Here is a 24,326-nt window from a genome sequence, read left to right on the forward strand (position 1 = left end):
CCCACCCTGTGAATCTGTCCTACTGTGAAAATGATCAGGGTCGTTAAAGTACTTGGACATAACTAAAGCCACAATTTTGGTGTAAACTAGAAACATATAGGGGGAAAATGACATCGTACGTTTGTATATGTGTATATATATATATATATATATATATATATACACACACAGTACAGTGCATCATACATGTAAGGGTGTAACAATTTGATCACCCCCTATCAGAATGACATGGGATCAATAACAGCTGGTATGTTTTGAGTTTAAGTAGTTTCCTCCCATAATCACAAACTGTCTTCAAAGTGACAAGTGCAAAAATGACAACCGTACATGGTTGTTTGGACATACAAGAATCCAGTGGTTACAACAGTTTGAATACTAAAATCTGGTAATTAAAATTCACATTACAGAAACGTATTTAAAAAAAACAGCACCACCCAATCAAAGGAGGTTGAAATATAGAAAAATGAGTTCTATGAATATATTAATTTACTCTGCAAACAAAAACTAAATTTTAAGATTACTCACACCTACAGTAAGTGCAATTTTCAAATCCCTCACCACTGTGAGTCAAATCTAAAGTGAAAACCTGATCCAGCCCTGTTTGTTGCTTTTGCATTCGTTTGTGTTCTAGTGAAAAGTGTTAATTAAAAAAAAGGTGTTCTGATTGCTACCTGCTCTAAAACAGAGCATAAAAAAAATTATAGGAAAACCCACAAATAAATTCAAAAATTCAAAAGCAATTCAGGGAGCAGTAGTTCAGTTTTAACTCAATGAATTTCGTGGCAAAAAAAGGCTACATAAACTGTGACCTGCCCTCAGTGACAAACAAAAGGCTAATAACTGCAATAGGAACAAAAATAAGTTAGATTTTCAGAGAAATATAAATTTGTGGTTCTATAATAATGAACCTTAAAATCAGCTTGACACCATACTGTCAATTAGGATGTGTTCGGTTAGTTAGGTCATAAAACGTCTGACCTGTCAGCTTATAAAGGTGAGTAAACCTTTTGTGTGTAAATAGACACATGTGAAACTGGTTTGTATCTCAGAGTTGTATAACTTTATCCAAACAGGTTGGATAGTGGTCTGGTTCGGAGAGGGCTGCTGGCGAGCTCCTCTCCTCTCCCGACTTCCCCCGTGTCCCTGAAGGAGGCGCTATGGATGATCTGGGCCCGGTGGCGTCCTCGGTGCAGCCGGGCGTTCAGTCGGCTCAGAGAAGACTTCCTCTGCATCCCCCCTTTGGTCCTCCCAGTCACGCCTCCGTCCTCTGCTGCCTCGGAGGGTGGGTTCAGGAGCCGCAGTGGGTTCAGATTGCCCTGGAGAACCCTGGGAAATCGCCACCCACGCCCTCCGCTACTGCCGCTGTTGGTGTTTCCGTTTTCTGACTCGGCCACGGGTGATGTGACCACTCCCTCCTCCTGCAGGTCAGCAGCCAGCGGAGGGGAAAGGTACTGGATGGCTCGCCTCCCGCTGTAGTCTCGAGCCTCAGGGTCCGCCTCCCAGTCCGACAGCAGCACCCGCACCACCTGTCAATCACAGCTCATTAAATACACACAGCAGAGGGAATATTCAGACACTGAAATCCTGTTGTTACTTCTCATTTACGCAGAATTTACTGGCACCTTATTTTCATCAATAATCAAGCATGTCTACACTAGGACACTAGTTGTCTTCTCTGTTGTCATCTTGTTGTCTGTCTTGTTGTCTGTCTGCCAAGATTATTTATGTCGGTATGTATGGCAGCCATCTACAATGTGTGATACTGTACTATCATTTGTTGGCTGATATGTACTCTAATATTTTGTGTAAATTAATATTAGAACATGTTTAGGAAGCCTTTTTATTATCTGGCCGATACAAATTTAGATTTGCGGTTTAGGCTAATTCTGACTCGTTTACAGTTTTTTCGCTGTTGATCCATGAGCCCTGAAGAAAAAACATAATTCCATGTCATAACATGAGCAGTTATACATGTTTTCCTATGACCAGAACCACATAATTATTATTGCCTGACAAATGTTCCTGTTGAATGAGTAGAAACAAAATGAGTAGAAACAAAATGCATCCAAATCATCCCATTTAGGAAGTCATTTTTGGGAAATCAGAGAAAAAAGGTTAATATTGTTGGATTGTTATTTTTAGAAACATACTTTCAATGGACTGTGGTTTGGATTAAATGAATAGCAAGACAAAGTCCTTTTTGTTTTCTATAATGATAGATAAATAATAACAAATATAATCTTTTCAACTCATTTTGTGTAAAAAAATAAAGAAATCAGTTGATAAAAAATATATTATTTGGTTGTTTTTCTAGATCATTCACTGTAGAATGTGTTGAAGAGAGACTTAAATAAGTTCTAGCTGGGGCAGACAGAGAGGATACAATCATCTGCTGCTTCACTGACCGGATTTAACACATGACACCCAACTGCCACCACCATCTACGTAACCCACCTGTGTGTGTCCATGCATAGCTGCCAGGTGTAGCGGCGTGTATCCAGCACTTGATCTCACGTTTACATTCACAGGTATTGCGTTCTCCTTGGAGAAGGCCAGCAGCTGTGAGACCAGCTCGGCTTTGCCCTGCTTAGCTGCCCAGTGGAGGCAGGTGAAGCCGGTGACAAAGTCTCTTTTGGCCACAAGGCTGGGCTCCACAGCGAGGAGGGGCTGCAGGCTTTCCCACATTCCATCTGAGGCGCACAGCATCCACTCGTGCTCCAGCGGGTCCAGGGTCACCGATGCGCAGTCCTCATCAGTGGCTGAGGAGAGGAGCGACGCCGAATCCCCATCGCTCTTCACCGAGTCCCGGATACGTGAACCGCGGCTCATCAGAGACCTCCGAACCTGTAAAGGGAAGAACATTAGAATAAATGAGGTTCAAACCTTAAAAAGGCAGTGTAAATAATTCCACATTTAAACAATTAAATGCATATTTGATTGTTATTTGTAAACAAATCAGTTTGGAAAGAATACATTTTTGATGGTTATTTCCTTATGATGATAAATAACAGGAGGTTATAGGTCACGGCAGGATTACATCACCGTGTCTCTCAGTTACATAAGACAGTAAACTGCTGCTGTGGAGTCCCACTTCATGAATATTGCATTTCTGGCTAAACCCCAGATGGTGTTTTCCAACAAGCTGTGCTCCCGGCCATGCTGCACATTATACAGCAGACAAGGCAGGGGAACCTGGTTCATTTCAGACTAATGAACAGTTTTGAGCACAACCAAACGCAAAAACCCCTGATGTGACATGACTGCTTTAGGTCTGGCCAAATGTTTAACATGGTCCAAGGTTTAAAATAATGGAAAGCAGTGCAGCAGCATTTTACTATTATATCTGAATCAGTGAGATTTACAGGTTATAATAATAATAATAATCTGAACAGAAACTTTTTTCATGCCATAGAAACATAGTGCACTACCTGAGGGGAGCTACTCATCATCAGCTCTATGAAGTTCCTGCGACTTCCCTTGGGCGTGTTGATATCTCCAACAGGGTCCAGCCCATCCCAGGCGCTGTCTTCAGAGAGGCAGCTGGTCAGCAGGGCCCGCTGGGAGCCCTTGGACACCCTGCGGGCCCCTCTCACCTGCTGGCTGTGGGACCCGGTAGGGTGAGCCTGGTCCAGATCTCCAATCCCAATCACGGGGGCAGACTCCCGCCTTCTCCTGTCTCTCAGCTTCACCTCCCCTCCTCCACCAGATGCAGGGGTAGCAGTGCTGGTCTTGATATTCTGGGAGGGGGCTGCAGGTTGCCCATTCCCATTTGACTGTTTGTCATTGTCCAGGCTGGCAGCCATCGAGCTGGTTGCTCCTGTGGAACAATGGGTTTGGTCACAGTCATCCAGCTCTGGCACTGTATGAAGGAGTTGCCTATGGCACAATCTTTACTTGAATTGATTCCAATACAACATTTCCATTGATATTCCTCACAGGTATGCACACAGCTAGACTGTTGATGTCTTTGTGTTGTCATCAACCTGAGTTATAGTAGAGATTGGGGGATTTTTTTTGGCAAGAGAGAGGTCGAAATCAAAATTACTAGCACATACAGGTGAAATTAAGTCACATGGTTTGGCATGAAGGTAGGCTATTTTAAACAAAACAAATGAGGGACAAAAATAATCAAAATCGTTTAGTTTTATTATTATTAGTTTAATTAAGTAGTTTAATAGAGATTGGGGGATTTTTTGGCAAGAGAGGGGTCGAAATCAAAATTGCCAGATCATTTGATTTTGACAACTCCTGTCTAAGTCGTCATAGTAGCAGTAGTAGTAATCTTGGCCTTCAAAAACAAAGACACTTGATAATGTTGTGGCTCATCATAGAGCCTATGCAGGACAATGCAATCTAAGAAAATATTTAAAAAAATGTGGACAATACCTTGTGAATTGACATTATTATAGCACATACAGGTGAAATGAAGTCACATGGTTTGGCATGAAGGTAGGCTATTTTAAGACAGAAATGAATCTAAATCAACAACACAATGTGCGTGTGTCTCACCTGTTTGTTCTCCGGTGTCAGGGTTCCCGTTGACACAGTGGTTGTCCAGTGTCTCCTGGATGTTACCATTGCACTCTGCATGATCTCGGCCGCCCGTGTCTGCACGCACCACCGACTCCGCGCTGCCTTCAGGGTTCAAACAAACAAATGTCACGTCGTTCTCCACCTCCACGAAGCCCACGTTGTCCACGATGCTTTTCAACGCCTCGCCATCCACCCCTTCCTTCGACTGGTCATTTTTCCGAGAAACAGAGAGGAAATGATCCATCAGCTCCATCTGTTGGACCCTCCCTCCTCTCTCCATCAGGAACTCCTGCACGCTTTGCTCCGTGCAGGGAGACGCCATCATCATGCTGCACGACCCCCCGAAAGCTGCAAGGAAAGCTGCATAAGTTACACAAGGGGGTTACACAATGACTCCATGGTCATTCATTTAGGTCGGTGATTAAGGGTGACAGCATCTTCCTCTTCTTTTCCTCTCCTCCATGGGGGAGTGTCGAGCTCTGGCAGATAGGGGTCGCACGTAGGTTACTGAAGAAACCATGCATGCAGCTCATCACTGCGAGTACCATGCTGCGTTCACGCGAACCTCGTAAACGGGGACTTCAAATTACCAAAAATTACATTGGTAATTTAGATTATTATTATATTCCTTTATTGATCCCCATGGGGGAAATTCAAGTGTTGCAGCAGCTCAACTACACAGACACAGACAATAAATACACATACTATACAACTACACAGACAATAAATACACATACTATACAACTACACAGACAATAAATACACATACTATACAACTACACAGACAATAAATACACATACTATACAACTACACAGACACAGACAATAAATACACATACTATACAACTACACAGACACAGACAATAAATACACAACTAACAACTACACAGACAATAAATACACATACTATACAACTACACATAAATACTACTATACAACTACACAGACAATAAATACACACTATACTAAATACAACTATACAACTACACAGACAATAAATACACATACTATACAACTACACAGACACAGACAATAAATACACATACTATACAACTACACAGACACAGACAATAAATACACATACTATACACAGACACAGACAATAAATACACATACTATACAACAAAATAAAGATAGAAAGATTGCTTGTGTTTGGGTGGTTGTTCAGTTTTAATAGATATTCTTAGATTTCATTATGATTAAATTAATTAATTAATTTAAATTCTTATTTTATTTTTTGTTTGTTTTTAGCGTTTTATTATTATATTTGATTATTGTGATTGTTCTACCCTGTGCAGCACCTTGAGATTTCTTTGTATTTTAAAGTGTGCTATATAAATAAAATCCATTATTATTATTATTATTATTATTATTATTACAAGCAAAGTAATTACAGGTATATACGGGCCAAACACATACGGGACACATGCATCAAAGTCAATGACAACACAAATGTAGGCTCTGCAAATTAAAAATGTAAACTTTGGTTACAAAACATTAAGCTTTCTAACACCGAATGCAAAGTAAGCAATCAGTCTTGTGATTTAAGCTACATCTCCTTTAGTGAATGACAGCGTGGTCTTCAATACTAACTAATCGAGCCAATCAATGCACTCTTAAAAAAAAGAAAGTCTAAATATTTGTAGTCCATTATGAATTATCTGGTTAAAAACACAGGCATCCACATCACAGATTGACTTCACGAGTTTTCCGACAGTTCGCAATGGGCCTTGAATGCGACTGGGAAAATTAAGTTGCGCTGTACCATTATACAACGAAGGGGTGGTCGGTGTATTAATGCAGACAATTAACATCATTTTGCGACATAATCTCACAGTTATCATGTATTTGACTGTTGAATAAACTTGAATAATGTAATGCTTGTCACATTTTGGCCAAATTTGCTACATTTTAGTTTTAAAGCTAATATAAAAACTATAGGTGTAACCTCATTCCTATGTTATTTCCGAGTGGTCTAGTCTGCCTAGTTGTCGACGGTAGACGCAATAAGGCGGTTCTGAAGAAGAAGTGGTGTTTAGTTAGTTTGTTAGTTTTGTTGTGTTATTTCTAAATATATTTGGGTTGTTAACTTCTGGCCAAAACGATGGCTTCATCTGATGTTGCTCGACAGCCGGTTAGTATTTGTTTTTTCTTTTCTTTTGGGTGGACAGTCGGAGTAGGGAGTGTCCGTGGCTATCATTGAGTTAGCCTCCGCTAGCCCGAAGCCTGCTGTCTGCCAAAGTTATCCACACCACGGCAGGTTAAAGTAACTTATACAACACGAAACACCTCTGACATCCATGGAGACACACTTAAGGAACATCAAAAGTTATTTTTGACTTAAATACTCAGCCTTTCAAAAGGGATTCAGTGTTAGCGGAGGGAGCTAGCTGGCTAACAGGCTAGCCTTTCAGCAGTCAGGAGTTTATGAAGTGTTGTGGTGCTGCAACCACCATACTAAGTATTAGTTACTAGTATTGTGTTACTGCCGTGTGGTGTTTCCCACATAGACAGCGTGGTCAACAATAAACAAATGTTGAAGATCATTCATGTGGAATTTACCAAATTGTTCCACATCAGAGCTAAGACAGTGTTAGCCCTCTGATGACAGAGAGCAGTTTGAGGACAATCAAATAACCATCCACTAACCATCTACTAACCATCCACTAACCATCAAAACCATCCACCCACTAACCATCTACTAACCATCTACTAACCATCTACTAACCATCCATTAACCATCCACTAACCATCCACTAACCATCCACTAACCATCCAATAACCATCCACTAACCATCCACTAACCATCCATTAACCATCTACTAACCATCTACTAACCATCCATTAACCATCCACTAACCATCCACTAACCATCCATTTACCATCCACTAACCATCCATTAACCATCCACTAACCATCCTAATCATCCAACCATCCATTAACCATCCACTAACCATCCATTAACCATCTACTAACCATCCACTAACCATCCACTAACCATCCACTAACCATCCACTAACCATCCATTTACCATCCATTAACCATCCATTAACCATCCATTAACCATCTACTAACCATCCATTAACCATCTACTAACCACCCACTAACCATCCATTAACCCTAGACTGTATTTAAAGTGACATATTGAAAGAAATTACTAATATATGAGATATCTATATTTCCTTTTTCTTTCTAGTGTTAGTTATAGCTTTTAGAACATGATTTTAGGTCTTTTTATATTGGTATATTATATTGGTTTTATATTATAAATGTAATATCCAGAAGTTGCACAGTTCTTTTAATTCCAGCACATTAAGCGGTTCGTGGAAACAAGAGTATATATTTAGCAAAACATTTATAAAAATATAGGTGCCTGGAGCATTACGATATGTGACTGATTCCTTTTTTTAGAAGCAAGTGCATTGCTTTTTTGATTTCATATTAAACCTTCTTTAGGACAATTCTCAGTTAATATTACCTATGAAGTGGCTTTGAATGCCTTAAAGTTCACCTTTACAATTCCATCATATTTCTTATTTGAGGAGAAAAATGGCTTCCTCATCTTATGAATGATCTGTCTGTCTGTGCGATCTCCTCCCCAGGATAAAGCGGTCCGACCCCTGTCCCTGGCAGGACATGTGGGCTTTGACAGCCTCCCGGATCAGCTTGTCAACAAGTCCATCTGCCAGGGCTTCTGCTTCAATATTCTCTGCATTGGTATGTTGTCTCACACACATACATATACACATTGTTTAACCTTGACCACTTAAATTCACTGTCGTTGCGTAAGTCTGTCTATTATAGAGTATTTTCTCCTACTCTTTAGCTAGGGCCCCCTTTGATACCAATGGCAGTACTTGATGCTCCCTTTAACTGAGTATTACTCAGAGTATTAGGTTCTTTGTTAGACAGTGGGACAAAGAAGCATTGTGATGTGAAGGATCCTGCTGGTTCTATCTCTCCACTAGCGGGTAAATTTAAGGTTGGGTGAATGAGTAATGTTTCCTGTTCCTCAACAACTGTCGTCACTGAGTGTGAACTGGGAGCTTAGTGTTGAGTCATGCTTCCCTTAACAAATTACGTTTTAGGAATACTTAATTTAAGGCATTTTCTTTTGCGTCTGAGTGCCTGTCTCTGATGCTCGCACTACTAAATTGGGATCAAAACCCATAAAGTTCTATAACTAAAAACTAAAATTGCTTACCATCTTTTTCTGTTTCTAGGTGAAACCGGTATCGGCAAGTCTACTCTAATGGACACTCTGTTCAATACCAACTTTGAGAACTTCGAGTCATCACACTTTGAGCCTCAAGTGAAGCTGCGGGCTCAAACCTACGACCTACAGGAGAGTAATGTCCGACTACGCCTTACGGTGGTCAACTCTGTGGGCTTCGGAGACCAAATGAACAAACAAGAGAGGTGAGAGAAGGAGAGTGTGTGTGTGCGAGTGTGACTGCCAGTAAAGACGAGTTACAGGCTCAAAGTGTTTGAATTATAACAAGAGAGTAAATGTGATTAAACTGTAAGAGATGTACTGTCATTATGAACCAGTGTGTGTTCATCAGTCATGAAACCCACATTTCTGATCGGCCCTACATGTCTTTCCTTCAGCTATCAGCCGGTGGTGGACTACATCGACAGGCAGTTTGAGAGTTATCTACAGGAAGAGCTCAAAATCAAACGCTCTCTTCACAACTACCACGACTCGCGAGTCCACGCCTGCCTTTACTTCATCTCCCCCTCGGGTCATTCCCTCAAATCCCTGGACCTGGTCACAATGAAGAAACTAGACAGCAAGGTAGGAGAAGGATCACTGTGTGTGTGTGTGTGTGTGTGTGTGTGTGTGTGTGTGTGTGTGTGTGTGTGTGTGTGTGTGTGTGTGTGTGTGTGTGTGTGTGTGTGTGTGTGTGTGTGTGTTTTAAAGGGTCGGACTGTTGGTTTGTCAATATCACAGACAAGGATATTCAGTATATTTTGGAATTTTTCTGGTGCATTGATCTAAAATGTCCCTGCTTTTCTTGGACTAACTTCTATTGACATCTACATTTTAGAATGGACCAGTCAATTCTTGATTTTTTTTTTGTAAATACAAACACAGTAATGAGATATAAACTGATGTGAATGTAATAATTGGAATTACCGTATTAGTGACTGTGCTGTGGTTGTTTTTCGACTTTCCTCTAATGTCTGTCTGTCAGGAGAGGTTTGCTATCCGACTGACTAAACCCCTCCCTTCACTCTTAAAGTGGTCAGAAACTTTCCCATGCTCTCTGCTGTGTAGTTTTTGTGCTCTTGTGTGATTTCACTGCTCCGGAGTGTCAGTAACCCTGGATTTGCGTGTGAATGGAGGAGAAAAAGCTGTGGAATGTTGTAATCACCTCACGCACACACACACTCGAGTTGTCCTTTTGTGTCACTGTACGGATACACACAGAAAGAGCCATTTGTTGAATCTGCAGCACAGACAGAAAGACAGTCAGTCACTCAGACAGCTGCTGGAACAGCTATCCTAGCATTGTTTCGTTTTCTCCGTGTGTGTGTGTGTGAGAGAGTATGGGCGTGTGGTCTGGCCCAGAAGCCTGTCTAGTGACAACAACTCATTCCAAGGCCCTCTTTGGTACGACGGAGACGAAGGACAGACAGACAGACAGGACTGGAATGTAGAGCGACTTGGACAGCAGAGTGGTCTGCCGGGCCAGAAATAACATCAGTAGACCCGGTTTTATATAACACTTATCTAAAAGCAGTTTTTAAAGTATTTTAGATAAAGTAACAAAAACTGGTGAAATTCTTTTGGATGTAGGTCAGTCAGACTAATAGAGACCATTTGAATATATCTTCATGTTTTTTCATGTTTTTTCATGCTTTGTTGATCAGTAAGATAAGCTTGTTTTAGCTCGTGAATGGCATTTGGAGCAGCTCTGCTCAAAGTTCAGGGAAGTCCATGTTCCTAATTTTGTATTAACAATCTTTTTATTATTTCAAAACATTACCGTGGCTACAGGCGAAGTGGATTAGACTTAGACCTCTATGCTTTTGGTAAAGGGAAATTAGGGACTATGAGTTCTCTTGAATTATGCTGTAAACTAAGTTAAGTCCTGTAATAAACTGAAATTGTCCTTTTAACTTAAAAGGAGGAAACCTAGTGGTCTCTTTGTCTTTACCCATTGCTGCTCTGGAACCATCCTTAAAACAGATACAGTCACTTATCACTACCTTTTAGAATCTGAAACATAAATATATCTTGGTGCACTCTGTGACAACATTAGCCATCCTGTTGTGTTTTCATCTCATTAGGCTCATTTTAGTTTGCGAAGTTAGCCTTTTTTTCCCCCCTACTAAATTAAAAATATATGGATATCTTTTTACAGACCACATTAAAAGTCTGAATTCTATGATAAATAAATCTGCTATTCTGTACCTGAACGTGTTTGCCGTCTTGCCGTAGGTGAACATCATCCCAGTGATCGCCAAAGCTGACACCATCAGTAAGAGCGAGCTGCACAAGTTCAAGATCAAAATCATGAGCGAGCTGGTCAGCAACGGCGTCCAGATCTACCAGTTCCCCCTGGATGACGAGACCGTCGCCAAGGTCAACACTACTATGAACGTGAGGAACCACACATCTACTACACTACCCTGAACTGGAGTGCTTTACTAGGGCAGGCCTCTGCTAGAAAAGAACTAGTGTTTGGCACGTGTTGCGTTGTGACACATTTTACATGTCTAATTTCAAGTATAATTTAAACTTGTTTGTATGTACGTGGGAGTATTGCTGAGGGTGTTGGTGTAAACAGCTGAGTCTAAATAACTATATTACTTTAACTTGCACTTTTTCAAACTTGATATATTCAGTTTTAGTAGTACGTTTGTGGATCCAGCCATTTAACATGTTTGCCTGCAGATTATGTGTAAAGGTATGATATAATGAACTGTTTTTGTAGGGTCATTTGCCATTTGCTGTAGTAGGCAGCACAGAGGAAGTATCTGTGGGCAATAAGATGGTGAAGGCTCGTCAGTATCCCTGGGGTGTAGTTCAAGGTAAGACGGATCCTTGTTTGTTTGTTTGTTTGTTTGTTTGTGTGTTCTACACAGCTCTGCTTGTATTGCCAAAGATCTTGGTGTGTTTTTTTTGTTGTAGACACATCACAAGAATTGTGATGAAATGAGTTCTGTTGCTGAAAAAGTTTAATAGACTGTTACTTCATTTTGAAATGAGCACATTCCTGCTCAGTGGAGTCAGCTGCCAGCCAACCTACAGTAAAGAAGTATTATCATGGCCATAATGCTTTTTCCCAAAAACTTTTCTAGCCTGATTTTAAAAAAAGAAAATCTTAAGGAAATCTATAACACTTGAAATGAACAATATTTAGTATCGGCTGGTTGCCTAACCCTTCTTTATGTCTCATATCTGTCCATGTGTGTGACAGTGGAGAACGAGAGTCACTGTGACTTTGTGAAGCTGAGGGAGATGCTGATCTGTGTGAACATGGAGGACCTGAGAGAGCAGACACACACTCGCCACTACGAGCTGTACAGACGCTGCAAACTGGAGGAAATGGGATTCAAAGACACAGGCCCCGAGTGCAAACCTGTGAGGTGAGCTCACGGACACCTGCGTGGACACAAGGAACGGTGCATAAGTTGACATGACTGACAACTGACCTGTGAGTGTATATGTGTGTGTGTGTGTTCAGCTTGCAGCAGACTTATGAGGCCAAGCGTCAGGAGTTCCTGGTGGAGCTGCAGAAGAGAGAGGACGAGATGAGGCAGATGTTTGTGCAGAGGGTGAAGGAGAAGGAGTCCGAGCTGAAGGAGGCTGAGAGAGAGGTATGAAGACACGAACACACACTCGTTCACATTCATCTCTTCATTAGCAGCAGCATATGTCGTGTGTTAGAATACTAGCAAATAAGGACACGTTGTCGCTAGGGGTGGTGACATAAGAGCAATTCAGTTTTATTGTTTTTCTTTCTTAAAGGGAAAAGTATAGTTGATTACAGTGGGAGTTTTATTTTTGTTTTTCCTGCCATCAGTTTGATCGGTTACGTCAAACAGGTTTTAAACAAACTCTGGTCAGCCCGACTTATTTGGAAGAGAAAACAATGGTGAACAGTAAAAGTACTGTCTTTAGTAAACATCTATAATAATTAACAAGCTTTCAGGCTAAATTTTGACGCGAGATACTGAACTTTTGGTTGCTGACAGTATTATTATCTTTGGAAGTCTTAATTAAATAGTGTACTCTGTACTTTTTCGAATAAATAAATGCGATTTCAGCAACGTCTTTTCCCCATTTTGTTTTTCGCTCCTATAACAGAAAACCAAATATTATTATAGTGTCATGATGTTTCTTTGTTTACTGGATAAAATCAAAGTCTTCCATCAAAAGTCAATCTTTTTACACGTTCACATCTAATTTGGATTTAGTGCGATGGAGCAAAACCTGGTCTTGATGAAAGTAATTTGATCTCTGATGTTTTTGCTTGTTTATTCTTGACTCTATCAATAGTGAAGGCATATCTGTGACTCACCTACTGTTGTTTTTTCTCCGTGTCTCAGCTGCAAGGTCGCTTTGAGCAGCTGAAGCGCCTCCATGCAGATGAGAAAGCAGCTCTGGAGGACAAGAAGAGACTCCTGGACGAGGACCAGAGTTCCTTCGGCAAGAGAAGAGCGGCCGCCCAGCTCCTCCAGGCCCAGAGCCTCACCGCCAACGGCAAGAAGGACAAGGACCGCAAGAAGTAAGAGCTGATGTTTCATGGGAATATTCATGATCCATAGATTTACACATCTGAAGACGGTGAGGTTTTAAATTAAAACTTTTTCTCTGATTAGTGACTTGCTGCTGGCAATGTGTTCAGTACTCTGAGTTTTTTGTATAATACGAGACACATTGCTACCTTCTGCGGGGGAAAAAAAAAAGTAGGGCAACAAATCTGATTACATTTAAGATGAGTGTACTGATATTTGGTGCATGTTGCGGAGGATTAGTCTTTTTGCAATATTTAATTCTTAATAAGATATTTATTTTGAGATCAAATATATTGTAGACATTAACATAAATACAGAAGAGCAAATTGAATCTAGGAAACTAATGCATAAATTGGAAAGCTTGCCAGTTCCAGTGTAATTGAACATTTAAGTTGCTCACAGACAAAATATGTAAAAGAGACAGTATTATGGTTTGGGTTATGTTGTTATATGGAATATGCTGTTAAATTGATTCTCAACTCCCACTTGTCTCTTTTCTAGTTCTGGCTTCATGTGAAGACGCTTGGATCTGAAGTACACTCCATTATGACCAGTATAACCAGTGACATTGAGGCCACATCCTTTCCAGCCCTTTGTGGCCAGTCTCAAACACTAACCAGAACAAAACCCCACACAAACCAGCAGTGTGTGTGAGTTAGTGCCAAAGTTTAATGTCTGTACCCTTTGTGTGTGTGTGTGTGTGTGTGTGTGTGTGTGTGTGTGTGTGTGTGTGTGTGTGTGTGTGTGTACACTTTTCTCAATGGTATTTTTAATCTTCTTCATGGGTTTTATACCTCTGTGTAATATTTTATATTTATCCTTTCATTTTTATATAAAACCTGTATTTTCCATATACCTCCCTCCTTTTTTTTTTTCCTTTTTTTGGGCCCAGACTAGATGCTGTCCACAGATCAAAGGGATTGGATAGGTACAACACTATATTGAAAGGGACATCTTCACTTACATTTAATAATTCCTCCATATGTCTAGTGTATAATAAGAACACACTTAATGGGTTGTAATGCAGCCTTAAGACTTTACTAATGAGAAATAAACATCTGTGATATGCTTGTAATTTATTCTAAAGCCTCTTTCAGACATGCACTTCATGAGGAGATTTACATTTTGGTTTTAAAGTCTACTTAAATGCCAAAATCTATTTTTTCACAACAACATGTGGCTTATTAATAAAACCTCAGAGATAAACAATTGCTTCATTATTTTTTCAACTCAGCTGTGAGGAGGAATATAGTGTAAGCACTGCGGCTCTCTGTGTAATAGTCCTGTCATGTTTAAATACAGCCGTTACAGAATAATTACTCCACGGAGACCTTTGATATTTAACACATGTGACGCTAAATCCAGCAATGTAACAGAACTCATGTCTGAAAGGGCTTAACTGATCATTTCTGCAGGCCGATTAAGTGCATTCATCATTAACAGCGGTCATAATCATGGTCACAGGGCGTTATAATTCCTTATCTTTTTCTATATTATGTCTGATTTCTTTCCTAACACTTCCTTGATGCTATAAACTTTAACTATGATCACACCAGCATTATACAAAAACCTGAGGGAGCCACACTATTTCTCCTGTTGCTGTTCCAAAGGGACTTCTCTTGTCCAATTCCAGTTTTACAGTTTTCTAGGAGGTTGGGGATGATGCTTGGTTTTGGATTAGGTACATGTAACAGCATATATTTATATATATATATTGTGTTTGTTTTTTTTTATCCTTATTTTTGCTCCATTATTTTCCTCACTGACACAAACCGTTGAAGTTTGCTTTGCAGTCTGTCTGAAAGGAGCTGACTCGTGGAAAGTCGGTGTTGAGAGAGTGCGGGAAAAGAGAGAAGATGTCTTTTTGACTGTATTTTTTATAATTTCTCTATTCACTTGTGTCTGGAAGCAAAGCATTTAACAGTACAGATTAAACCACAACAGTAAATGTTGATTTATAAATCAACATTTACTGCCACTTTATATTTGACACTAGTGTTTAATATGTGTTAGTGCCTTAACTGTGTGACGCTTAGAATGAAACTATCCACCTAACTAGTACATCCAGGGAAACACCGATGCTTAATGGAGTAAAGCTTGTCAAAGACACTTTTGTACTACACTTGTATTTAAGGAATAAACAGTGTTATTTGGGAGCTTTTTTTTTTTCCCTTCTTTCTAAATAAATCTTTGTATTTTTGTCATGATGCACTCTGCCTGTCTGTTTTCATCTAACAGATCTTTTATCAGCTTCTTTTTCCTTAATTGGAAAATAATGATTTAATGTATTTCATCATAAGGATCATAACATTCTTTCTTATACTGATAAGCTGACTGATATACTAAGCACCAGTGCTGGGAAATTACATTTAAGTCCCGTTTTTTCCTCTGTAGTTCAGATGCACTTCTACCGGTTGTCAGTGGTGGAAGTAGTCTCATGCTATACATAAGTAAAAGTATAAATAACAGTCAAACAAATACAGTACTCGGTACAGTTTTCAGTGGATGTATTTAGTTACATTTCACCAATTTTGTTGTAAAACCTGCAAATACAGTGATAGAGTATCCAAACTTTAAACAACGTCACTGATATATATATTTTTACACTCTTCAAGTAGTTCAGTATGTACTTTTCAAGCAATCAAAGATAAAATGTGGTTTGCAAAAAATTGAAAATAAGAGCGGACCATGAGTTTATGAATTGTAAGCTTGCATGTAAAATAACACATTTGGTTGGTCACCTGGTGTTTTGCCAAAAATGGAAGAGAAGGTAAAGCAGCTGTGGTGTTGAGATGTTTAAATATAAGATCTCAATGAAGGAACAACAGATGACCAATCCTGTCATATTTGTTATAGTGTCATGTCGGACAGTGTGAGGTTTCATCAAACTGCAGTGCATAGCTTCAGGATTCTTTCAAAGTATCTATATTTTCTCTTCCTCAAATAAAATGAGATTTTCTCCCTCAATATATTGAAAACTGTACAAACTAAAACACCAAGGTGTTAAACCATGGGGATTTTACAGTAGCTCCATTTCCAGTTTTAAGAACACACTTCTTTTTGAAACATTTTTTGGTGTTTGTGTCACCTACTCTGGACAACTGGACCTTTTGTTCTCAGTAATGCACCAAAGGAGGAAAGGCGTGAGGCATCTCTAGACTAATGTAAGACCCACAGACCTCCCGACTTAATTCCTCTCCACCCCTGTGATTCATCTTAACGGAAATGTCTACTGTAGAGACGTCTACACTTCTTTCCCTTTTATGAGAAGGTAAGAGGATAGAGGATGATCTCAAGCTCCCCCCCTTTTGCTTTAAAAGGAAGATTTAGGAGACAGCAGTAGCTTAACGTTTTTTTTTCTGCCTACCGTTTGGCTACATTTGAACACACACAAAGAGGCCGCCCTGCACCGCCTGGTAGAGGTCTTGTTCCCTGCAGTGTCTTACCTTCCGGTTCTTTTGCCCTTCATGTGACTCACAGCCGGCACACAGACAGGTAGACAGACAGGTCTGGCGTAAAGCAGAGGGATGCTGATCGATTCCCTGCAGGGGCCTGCGGCACCTCGCTTGGCAGGGTGGGAAGAGGACGCCCCGAGGAGATTTAAGCAAGGCAAACTGTGGAAAAGTGTGCACGTGTGTATATATACACTGTCAGCTACTCTCTGGGTGAGAAGTGGTTATCTCATAGTTTATCTTTGTTCTGCAGAAATCTGAAAAAATATAAAAATTTGCTGCCTGTTTACTGCTCTCATAAATAGAGCAGTTTGAGTTTGCGTGTTAGTGTCAAGTTTTCCTGCATGCACTTACAACCCAAGATAGCTGTCAAACCCCTGGCACTTGCGCACACACACACACACACACACACACACACACACACACACACACACACACACACACACACACACGCACACACACTCCTGTACGCGTACCCTTGTCACCTTTTGCTAGTCACTCTAAATGCAAATGCGGGTGATCATTGAAGACAGGCCCGGCTGCTGGAGAGATGAGGTTGTCATTTAAGGGGAGTGCCGGCGACGCTCTTAAATTACAAATTACACACCTCGTCCCATGCCAGTGTTGGCTTGAGAACACAAGAGAGAGAGGGGGAGAAAGAGGGGAGAAGTTGGAGGGAATCATGAAAAGCAAGAAAGAGTGTGAGCTTTATTTCGAAACATCCCTCAATAGCATGTCTGTAATGATAATGACGGTAATACACTCTGTCAGAGAGCTGTACCTGTGTTGCCCATAAGGCTCCATAAGCTCATAACGAGCACATAGTGAGTGCAGATAATTATAATTAGAGCAGGATATGATTCTCAGCATGAATCCTCCAAAGGGCAACTGTAAAATCCTGATGGGTCGTACAGGTAATGTGTTTGTTATGCATCAGAGTACACAAATGTATATTACTTCCTCTCACTGCCTGTGTTATCTCCATTTTAAAGCTGCAGGCAGATGCAAAAAAAAAGACTTTGAAAATCATTTTTAAAACAAAGGCATTTATTGCGAAAAATGCACTTGACATGAAAAAACAATCAAATCAACCACGGGTCATCGGTACAAGACGATGTATAATGATCACATGGTAGAGAGCGCTGCATGGCCAGAGCAGAGCATGACTTCAATGGCACAAAAGGCCTATAAATATTCTGCACAATATAGAATAATATATATACTTTTTTTTCTGTTTTCCTCGCCGTACCGCTGTTTTGAACCCGACTCAGTTCTGATGAGGCGTGAGTGTCCACGCTGCACCAAACTTTTTCATAAAGTTCCTTTTTTTATGTAAAGAGCTACATACAGAGGCCCCCCTTCCCTCGTTCATACACACACACACATCATAACACACACACATACACTCAAACAAGTATCCATAGGAACAAATATGGCCGACATCTAATTCAAGATGGCAGGGTGAGAGCTCAAGCTTCCTGGAAGGACTAAAAAAAGGAAAGGGGATAGTAATTTGCTATCAAGTCCAAAAAATTATAATTTGCATTTGCAATGCTTTGTGTGTAGTTCATGTCCAATGGGAATTACCACTGATGTTGATGGCTTGTTTACAATTTTTCAAGCTGTCACCACCAGTTTCTCAAGAGGTATTTACAACCAGGAAGCTTGAGGCGAAAGACAAGTGTACATCACGTAAATAAAACACAAACGACATGTGTGAAACCAGCGTTTTGTGTAAAGTGACCACTGAGGTTTTTATTCCTGATGTTTCGACTGTTGTAAACTCTCCTCCTCACAGCATCGACCTTGTGAAAACGAAATAAGACAGTCGAGATCCTTTGATCTCCGACACAAACGAGGACTTGTGCTTAAGTTTGACTCAGTAGGAATTAGAGTCCTCTTTTAAGATGAGGGAAATCCTCGCAAGGGGGTTTGTGCAGAGCTGTTTGTGGGATCTGCTGTTTTTTTGTTTGTCATGGAGTCAAACGAAGAAGAGCTGCGAGAAGAACAAGCAGAAGGCTCATTGTACCGATACAAAGAAAGTAAGGAGGAGACAAACGATGGATCGGTCTGCCTGATGTAAATACTGTGTGTGTTGGCATTCGTAGGCACTAGGATTTGACTGACAGGTTTTGAAGGCCAATGCACATATTTTTGGATTGAAGCTTCCAATAACTAATATCATTTATTTATGACCCTTTTCATTGCAAATAAACTGGATTTTTTTTTATTTAACTGAACTTAAACTCTTCTTTAAAAGATAGTCTAGTACACTTGTGTGAAATAGTATTAAATTAACAGAATTGATTAATCAAGAATTAAATTAGTAAAGAATCAAAGCGGCTGCTTCCTATACTGTTTCTAACTGAAAAAGCCATATTTGTCACAACAGCTCTGGTAATTCTCTTGTGTTTGAGTATCTGACGGAAAAAGATCTTGCTCGTACTTCACTGCCAGCAGCCAGAGGATGATAGCAGACCATGCTGTCATCACTTTGGAAAGTTCATTTCCATCTTTTTGTTCACTTTCCTTCACAGTTTAAGAGATCAGGGTGGAGTTCTTTTCCCTACAATCTAAAAATGGGGATAAAAACACTTCAATCGCCATGACAGGCCATCTCCACTTTAAGTTCAAGGTGAGCATGAAGACATTAAAAATAACATTTTTAACAATTAAAAAAAATTTGTGCCACTCCTCTTTCTCAGTTAGAAGTATTACAAATAATTACATGGACAAAAAGAAAGAACAGATCTATCATGTAACTTCATTATCAGACCATTTCTGTGCTCAGCCAATGAGTGAGCCTCACCTGTGTGCACATGGCCAGCAGTTGTCTGTGCTTCATTCTGGCCCTGTTCTTAAAAACAGCAGGTGAGGTAAACCCATCATGATCTATGTTCTTTCACCGATACTAGTCTGCTTTTACTCTCTGACACACACACACACGAACACACAGTCAGACACACACACACACACACAGTTAGCAAGTCAAGCTCTGAGTTTTGCTTTGCTTCTTTCTCCAGAAACAGGGAAAACAAGGTAGATGGTTGTGGCTGGATGTAAACTAGACACGCCGCGATCCACACTCAGGATGCGGGAAAATTCACAAAGCAGACTGACTGTACACTCACTGAAGCCATACAAAAATACTCGTTAGAGGTCGACAAGATCAGAGGAAAAGTTGTTGTCAAAGGTTGGCAGTTGTGTGATGAATATCTTGCGTCCCCGCCCACTGACTTCAGGTGTGATCCCCCCCCCCCCGACCGTACATTCTTCTGTGAGCGTTGGATCCACACACATTTGGTTTCACAATATTGCTGCAGTCGAACAAAAACTCTCAACGGTAAGAAAAGGCTGAGGGAGAGGGATTACTGTCAGCAAGAATGTATTGTATTTATGATCTCTGGATTAGCTACTCCATATTTCTTGTTGGTTTGTTTAGGAACTTTACATTTCAAACTAAAGCGGCTGGATTGAGATTTCTGTTTTACCAAAAAGGTTTGTGCATGTTTAAAGAAAAAGAAGAAGAAGGATGGGACAATTAGCAACGGAAATACCGTTTGTCGAATAAATAATTACTGACTGTAAAATACTGTATGTCTACTTATATTGGCAAGTTGAATTAATTATTACCAAGTGCATTCTTTGTCTCTATAATCCCACATAAAATATCAAAAGGAAACTTTATCAATACAAACCAATACTTTAAAGAGTTTGGCGTAACTTGTTTGTTTCTTCCTACATTCAGCAAACCAGTTTATTTAGTTTAACCCAAATGTGGGGGTCTATAAAGGTCAAATTTCAAGTTAAAAATGGGCTTTATAAACGTATGTAAGTTATATAAATAGAAGAATGATTCACCGAATTCATATTTCACCTTTTGTTTTGTGACAGATCTTCATAGCATGACTAGTTTGGGACAATCAAACCAATCTATTTTAAACATATTAACAAAAAACATAATAATGCTACATGCATTGTTATAAACATATATTGGGTTGGGTAAGAATCAAATGTGCTTGTTGTCACAAACTAGACATGGAGATGTGCTTACAATGATCCTGGACTGTTGGCTCACACACTTCCCTCATCACCTGGCGGTAAATCTGCTCTTTTCAAACAAAGACAGCACCCGAATTCAAGTTCTGAGGTCTCAGTGGAAAGCAGAGCTAATGCTTTTTGTGCTAGTGTTTGCTGGTGGATGATGCCGAGGAGGAGATCTGGGAGGCAGGGTTTTGTCTTTCTGTGCTCTTTGAGTCTCTGTGTGCCTTCAGTAGTCAACATCACGGGTCCAACGGGACTGACGGGAAAAGCTGCCCTGCTTCCTGTGTGGCTGGTCGAAGCCGGGGCCAGCTTTCCTTTGTGTGTGTTTGTGTGTGTGTGTGTGTGTGTGTGTGTGTGTGTGTGTTTGACTTGGCTGGACCGATATGGGTTTCCGAAGACAATAACTATTAATGATGTTTTGTGCCAGTATTCAACAGCTTTTAATTTGTGCATGAGGGGACAGATTGTTCTGGGAAAAACTTCTCAAAAATGCATTCTGCCTCTTCATCAAAGCAAGATTCCAAAAGTGTGATTCATGGAAACCAATGTCAGTCCATCCTTTGTGCGTGTGTGTGGCTCGTTTGTGTGTGTTTTGCGACTCAGAATTAGGAACTGTTTTTTTGTTTCTTTTCCATTTTCTCCAGTTCAGAAGCTCTCGACGAAGCTACTGGGAAACAGGCCGGTCTGTCCTGTCCTCTGCAGGGTGCCTTTGTACCAGCCGTCCTCCCTCTTCTTGTGGACAAACACCACGTCTCCTTCCCGCAGCTCGATCTCCGCCTCGCTCTGGGGAGGGTAGGGCACCACCACACGATACCTGCCACACACAAACACAGCTATAACACACACACACACACACACACACAACACACAAAGCCGTGGGCAACATCGCATGCTGAAAGCGTTTATCCATCGCGGGTATGAGTGGAGACTCTCAGTATGTTCCCAAGTATAGACAGCAGTGGGAATTATGGGTAAAAGGAAATATATCGACCCTGGGTATCTCCGGAACCTGTCAATATGTTTAATGGATTCTGCGAATCCCTCTCACATACACGCACACACACACACACACACACACACACACACACACACACACACACACACACACACACACACACACACACACACACACACACACACACACACACACACACACAGAAGGAGCGATGTGCATGGTTTGGTTCGATAACCAGTGCTCCAAATACATTAGCATCCTGCTGCCAGTATTGTACATGCTACCATTAAATTCTTCATTCTTCTTTCATGTCCTCTGAAATAAAGTGTCTTCAGGGCAGTTCTATGAGGGCAGAGCTCGGGTGTTTAAGGCTACTGGTTTATGTATTGTTGTACCGTACTGGGATAAAACTACTGATCACATGATCACGCCACTATTAAGTGTTGCTCTTTAGGGAACGCAGCTCACATTTTGTGAGTAGATATTAAATCCCAGATGATATAGGCATCAAAGTCCAAAAGATGACTTATTAAAGTTATTAGCATTATTAAGAGCAAGATTATCATAATTTCTCTCTGTGTGGTTGTGTGTGCGCCCACCTCTCTCTGGACAGGGGTTTGGGTTCAGGCCGGAGGACCATCAGAGCGTTGCTGGCCCGCGTTGCCGGGGGCGACATGGGGAAGTTGGTGTCCAGGGAACCGGACTTCCTCTGCAGGGGCTCCAGCCCAATGGCCCCCGCCATCTCACTCTCGATTGGACAGGAGCCGGCTCGCCCATGCGACGCCATCGGACAGGAGCCTGAGCGGCCGTGGTGGTGATGGTGGTGAGGGTGGTGGGTGGGGTTGGTGCCAGCCAACGAGGGGTCGTGGGTGGGCGGGGAGGACGGAGGTGAGCGAGGTTTCTTCTTGGCTGCCGCCCCCGACAAGAGCTTTAATAAACCACCTGCTTTTCTCTCCTTCTGATGATGGATGGAGTGAATGTAGAGGCCGAGGGAGATATAAGAGGAGGGGGAGAGAGGGAGGAGCAAATAAACACAGAAGCCGGTGAGACAACCAGGAATATAGGTTTCATAAAGCCTATCTTGAAAAGTGACAAGATTGTAATGAAAATGGTGTAAACAATACCTCTACAGAATATTTGCTTTTTCTTTTCTCTATAAATAAAAAAACACAGAGCACAAATGCACTCCCCACACATTCATCAAAAACACATTTAGAAAACAAATAGAAAAATATTTTCCTGTTGACTACATCTGACACGAGGAATAAACCTGATAATAAAAGCACATTTGTTTCATCAGAGGCAGTAAAGCAAGGTGAGCTGTGTTCTTTCAATATTCGTACGGACAAAGTCGTAGGAATTCAGAATGCAATATTTAATGTCTCTTTTATGCTGCTGTTTTGGTGCCTTTTATTTTGGAGACAGTTAGGTCATACCTCTCTAAAAATGATAAATTTTGCCTCCCTTTAAAGGAATAGTTCAACATTTTGCGATGTACACATATTTGCTTTTCTTTTCAGATGATCGATACCACTGTAATGTCTGGACGCTAAATGTTGAGCTGGATCTATGAGATAATTAGCTTAGCATAAAGACTTTAGAGGAAGTAAAATGCTGAATCTACATTTTATTCATCCATCCAGTACTTCTGTGCAGCGTATCTGCTGTTTGACTGGCATTCTCAGATTAAATGGAAACTTCCTGTAAAATCCCAAATTGTTCTCTTTCTTTCTGTGTGAGCATAAAAGAAACAAGATAAAACTAGTTAATAAGTGAGCTTTAGTTGTAAGTGGTAGGCGGATTTTTGTAATTTTTAAATGTTGAACTACTCCTTTAAACCAGTGTATACTGACACATAATTGAATGGTAGTGATGAGACTACAGAGCGAGTTCTCTCGGTCATAGGAAACCAAAAACAAAATCACTGCATTGGTTACTAATGTTCCCAGATGTGTTAGTTATAGGAGAACAGACAGGTAGTTTGTATCTTATAGAATTTAAAAAAATTGTCCTTCACATGGCAATGTCACATGGGCTGTTTTCTAAGAGCAGAACAAACAGATCCAGGTTAACTATCACATCAATACAAAAGAGGCAGCTTGATTCCCCTGACATAAATCACGGCTCAGAACAAAGAAAACAATGGTAATGGGAGTAATTACTACCCTGATACGCAGAAAAGTAATTAACATAATGTTCACAGTATGAATGCCTGCTCAGCCACAATGCGGATTTTGAACAGTCAGGTAGCAAAGTGGTCAGTGAACGGTGCTACAAGCTGAATACAAAGGTCTACCGTCTACTGCAGGGGTCTTAAGAATAATTTATATTGATTATAGAGAAAGTGTTTAGTCTGACTCTATGTGATAGCACGAGCACGAAACAGTCTCTTCTGCCGCTTGGCCTGATTTTACAGTCTCAGTCATCACTACTTGGATCAATACCGAGCATGCCTGAGCATAATTACATTTTTTCTTTTTTTTTTGTAGATGCATGAAGCCTCCATATCAGCCCTGTCTCTCCCTCAGCCATCTGTTTCTTTTATACATGGGCTGCTGGATCAAGCATCTTTATTTAAATTTGTTTTCCAT

At 40.6% G+C, this 24,326-nt stretch overlaps 3 protein-coding genes across 3 annotated transcripts in view; 1 reads left to right on the forward strand and 2 right to left on the reverse strand.

The window, feature by feature from the left end:
- Positions 1–600: 600 nt before the first annotated feature.
- sowahca (sosondowah ankyrin repeat domain family Ca) lies at positions 601–5,015 on the reverse strand. Its single transcript, XM_054615048.1, has 4 exons — positions 4,510–5,015; positions 3,429–3,817; positions 2,455–2,844; positions 601–1,526 (listed from the first exon to the last, which is right to left on the reverse strand). Exons 1-4 carry the CDS (start codon positions 4,859–4,861, stop codon positions 1,062–1,064), a joined length of 1,596 nt encoding a protein of 531 aa, XP_054471023.1. The 5' UTR covers positions 4,862–5,015; the 3' UTR covers positions 601–1,061.
- Positions 5,016–6,511: 1,496 nt separating this feature from the next.
- On the forward strand, positions 6,512–15,491 carry septin10 (septin 10). Its single transcript, XM_054615049.1, has 10 exons — positions 6,512–6,667; positions 8,136–8,250; positions 8,757–8,952; positions 9,145–9,331; positions 10,982–11,143; positions 11,478–11,574; positions 11,964–12,132; positions 12,231–12,363; positions 13,096–13,274; positions 13,786–15,491. The coding sequence occupies exons 1-10, from the start codon at positions 6,638–6,640 to the stop codon at positions 13,799–13,801; spliced, it is 1,284 nt and encodes a 427-aa protein (XP_054471024.1). The 5' UTR covers positions 6,512–6,637; the 3' UTR covers positions 13,802–15,491.
- Positions 15,492–21,425: 5,934 nt separating this feature from the next.
- Positions 21,426–24,326, reverse strand: part of LOC129105018 (E3 ubiquitin-protein ligase SH3RF3-like) — an 84,089-nt gene continuing 81,188 nt past the window's right edge. The window contains exons 9-10 of the mRNA XM_054615885.1: positions 22,335–22,693; positions 21,426–21,594 (exon numbers count right to left, since the gene is read on the reverse strand). Coding sequence (XP_054471860.1) covers positions 21,426–21,594; positions 22,335–22,693 — 528 coding nt within the window. The remainder of the gene's footprint in view (positions 21,595–22,334; positions 22,694–24,326) is intronic.

Source organism: Anoplopoma fimbria, chromosome 16 (genome assembly GCF_027596085.1).
Source record: "Anoplopoma fimbria isolate UVic2021 breed Golden Eagle Sablefish chromosome 16, Afim_UVic_2022, whole genome shotgun sequence".
In the NCBI taxonomy this organism is placed as follows: Eukaryota; Metazoa; Chordata; class Actinopteri; order Perciformes; family Anoplopomatidae; genus Anoplopoma; species Anoplopoma fimbria.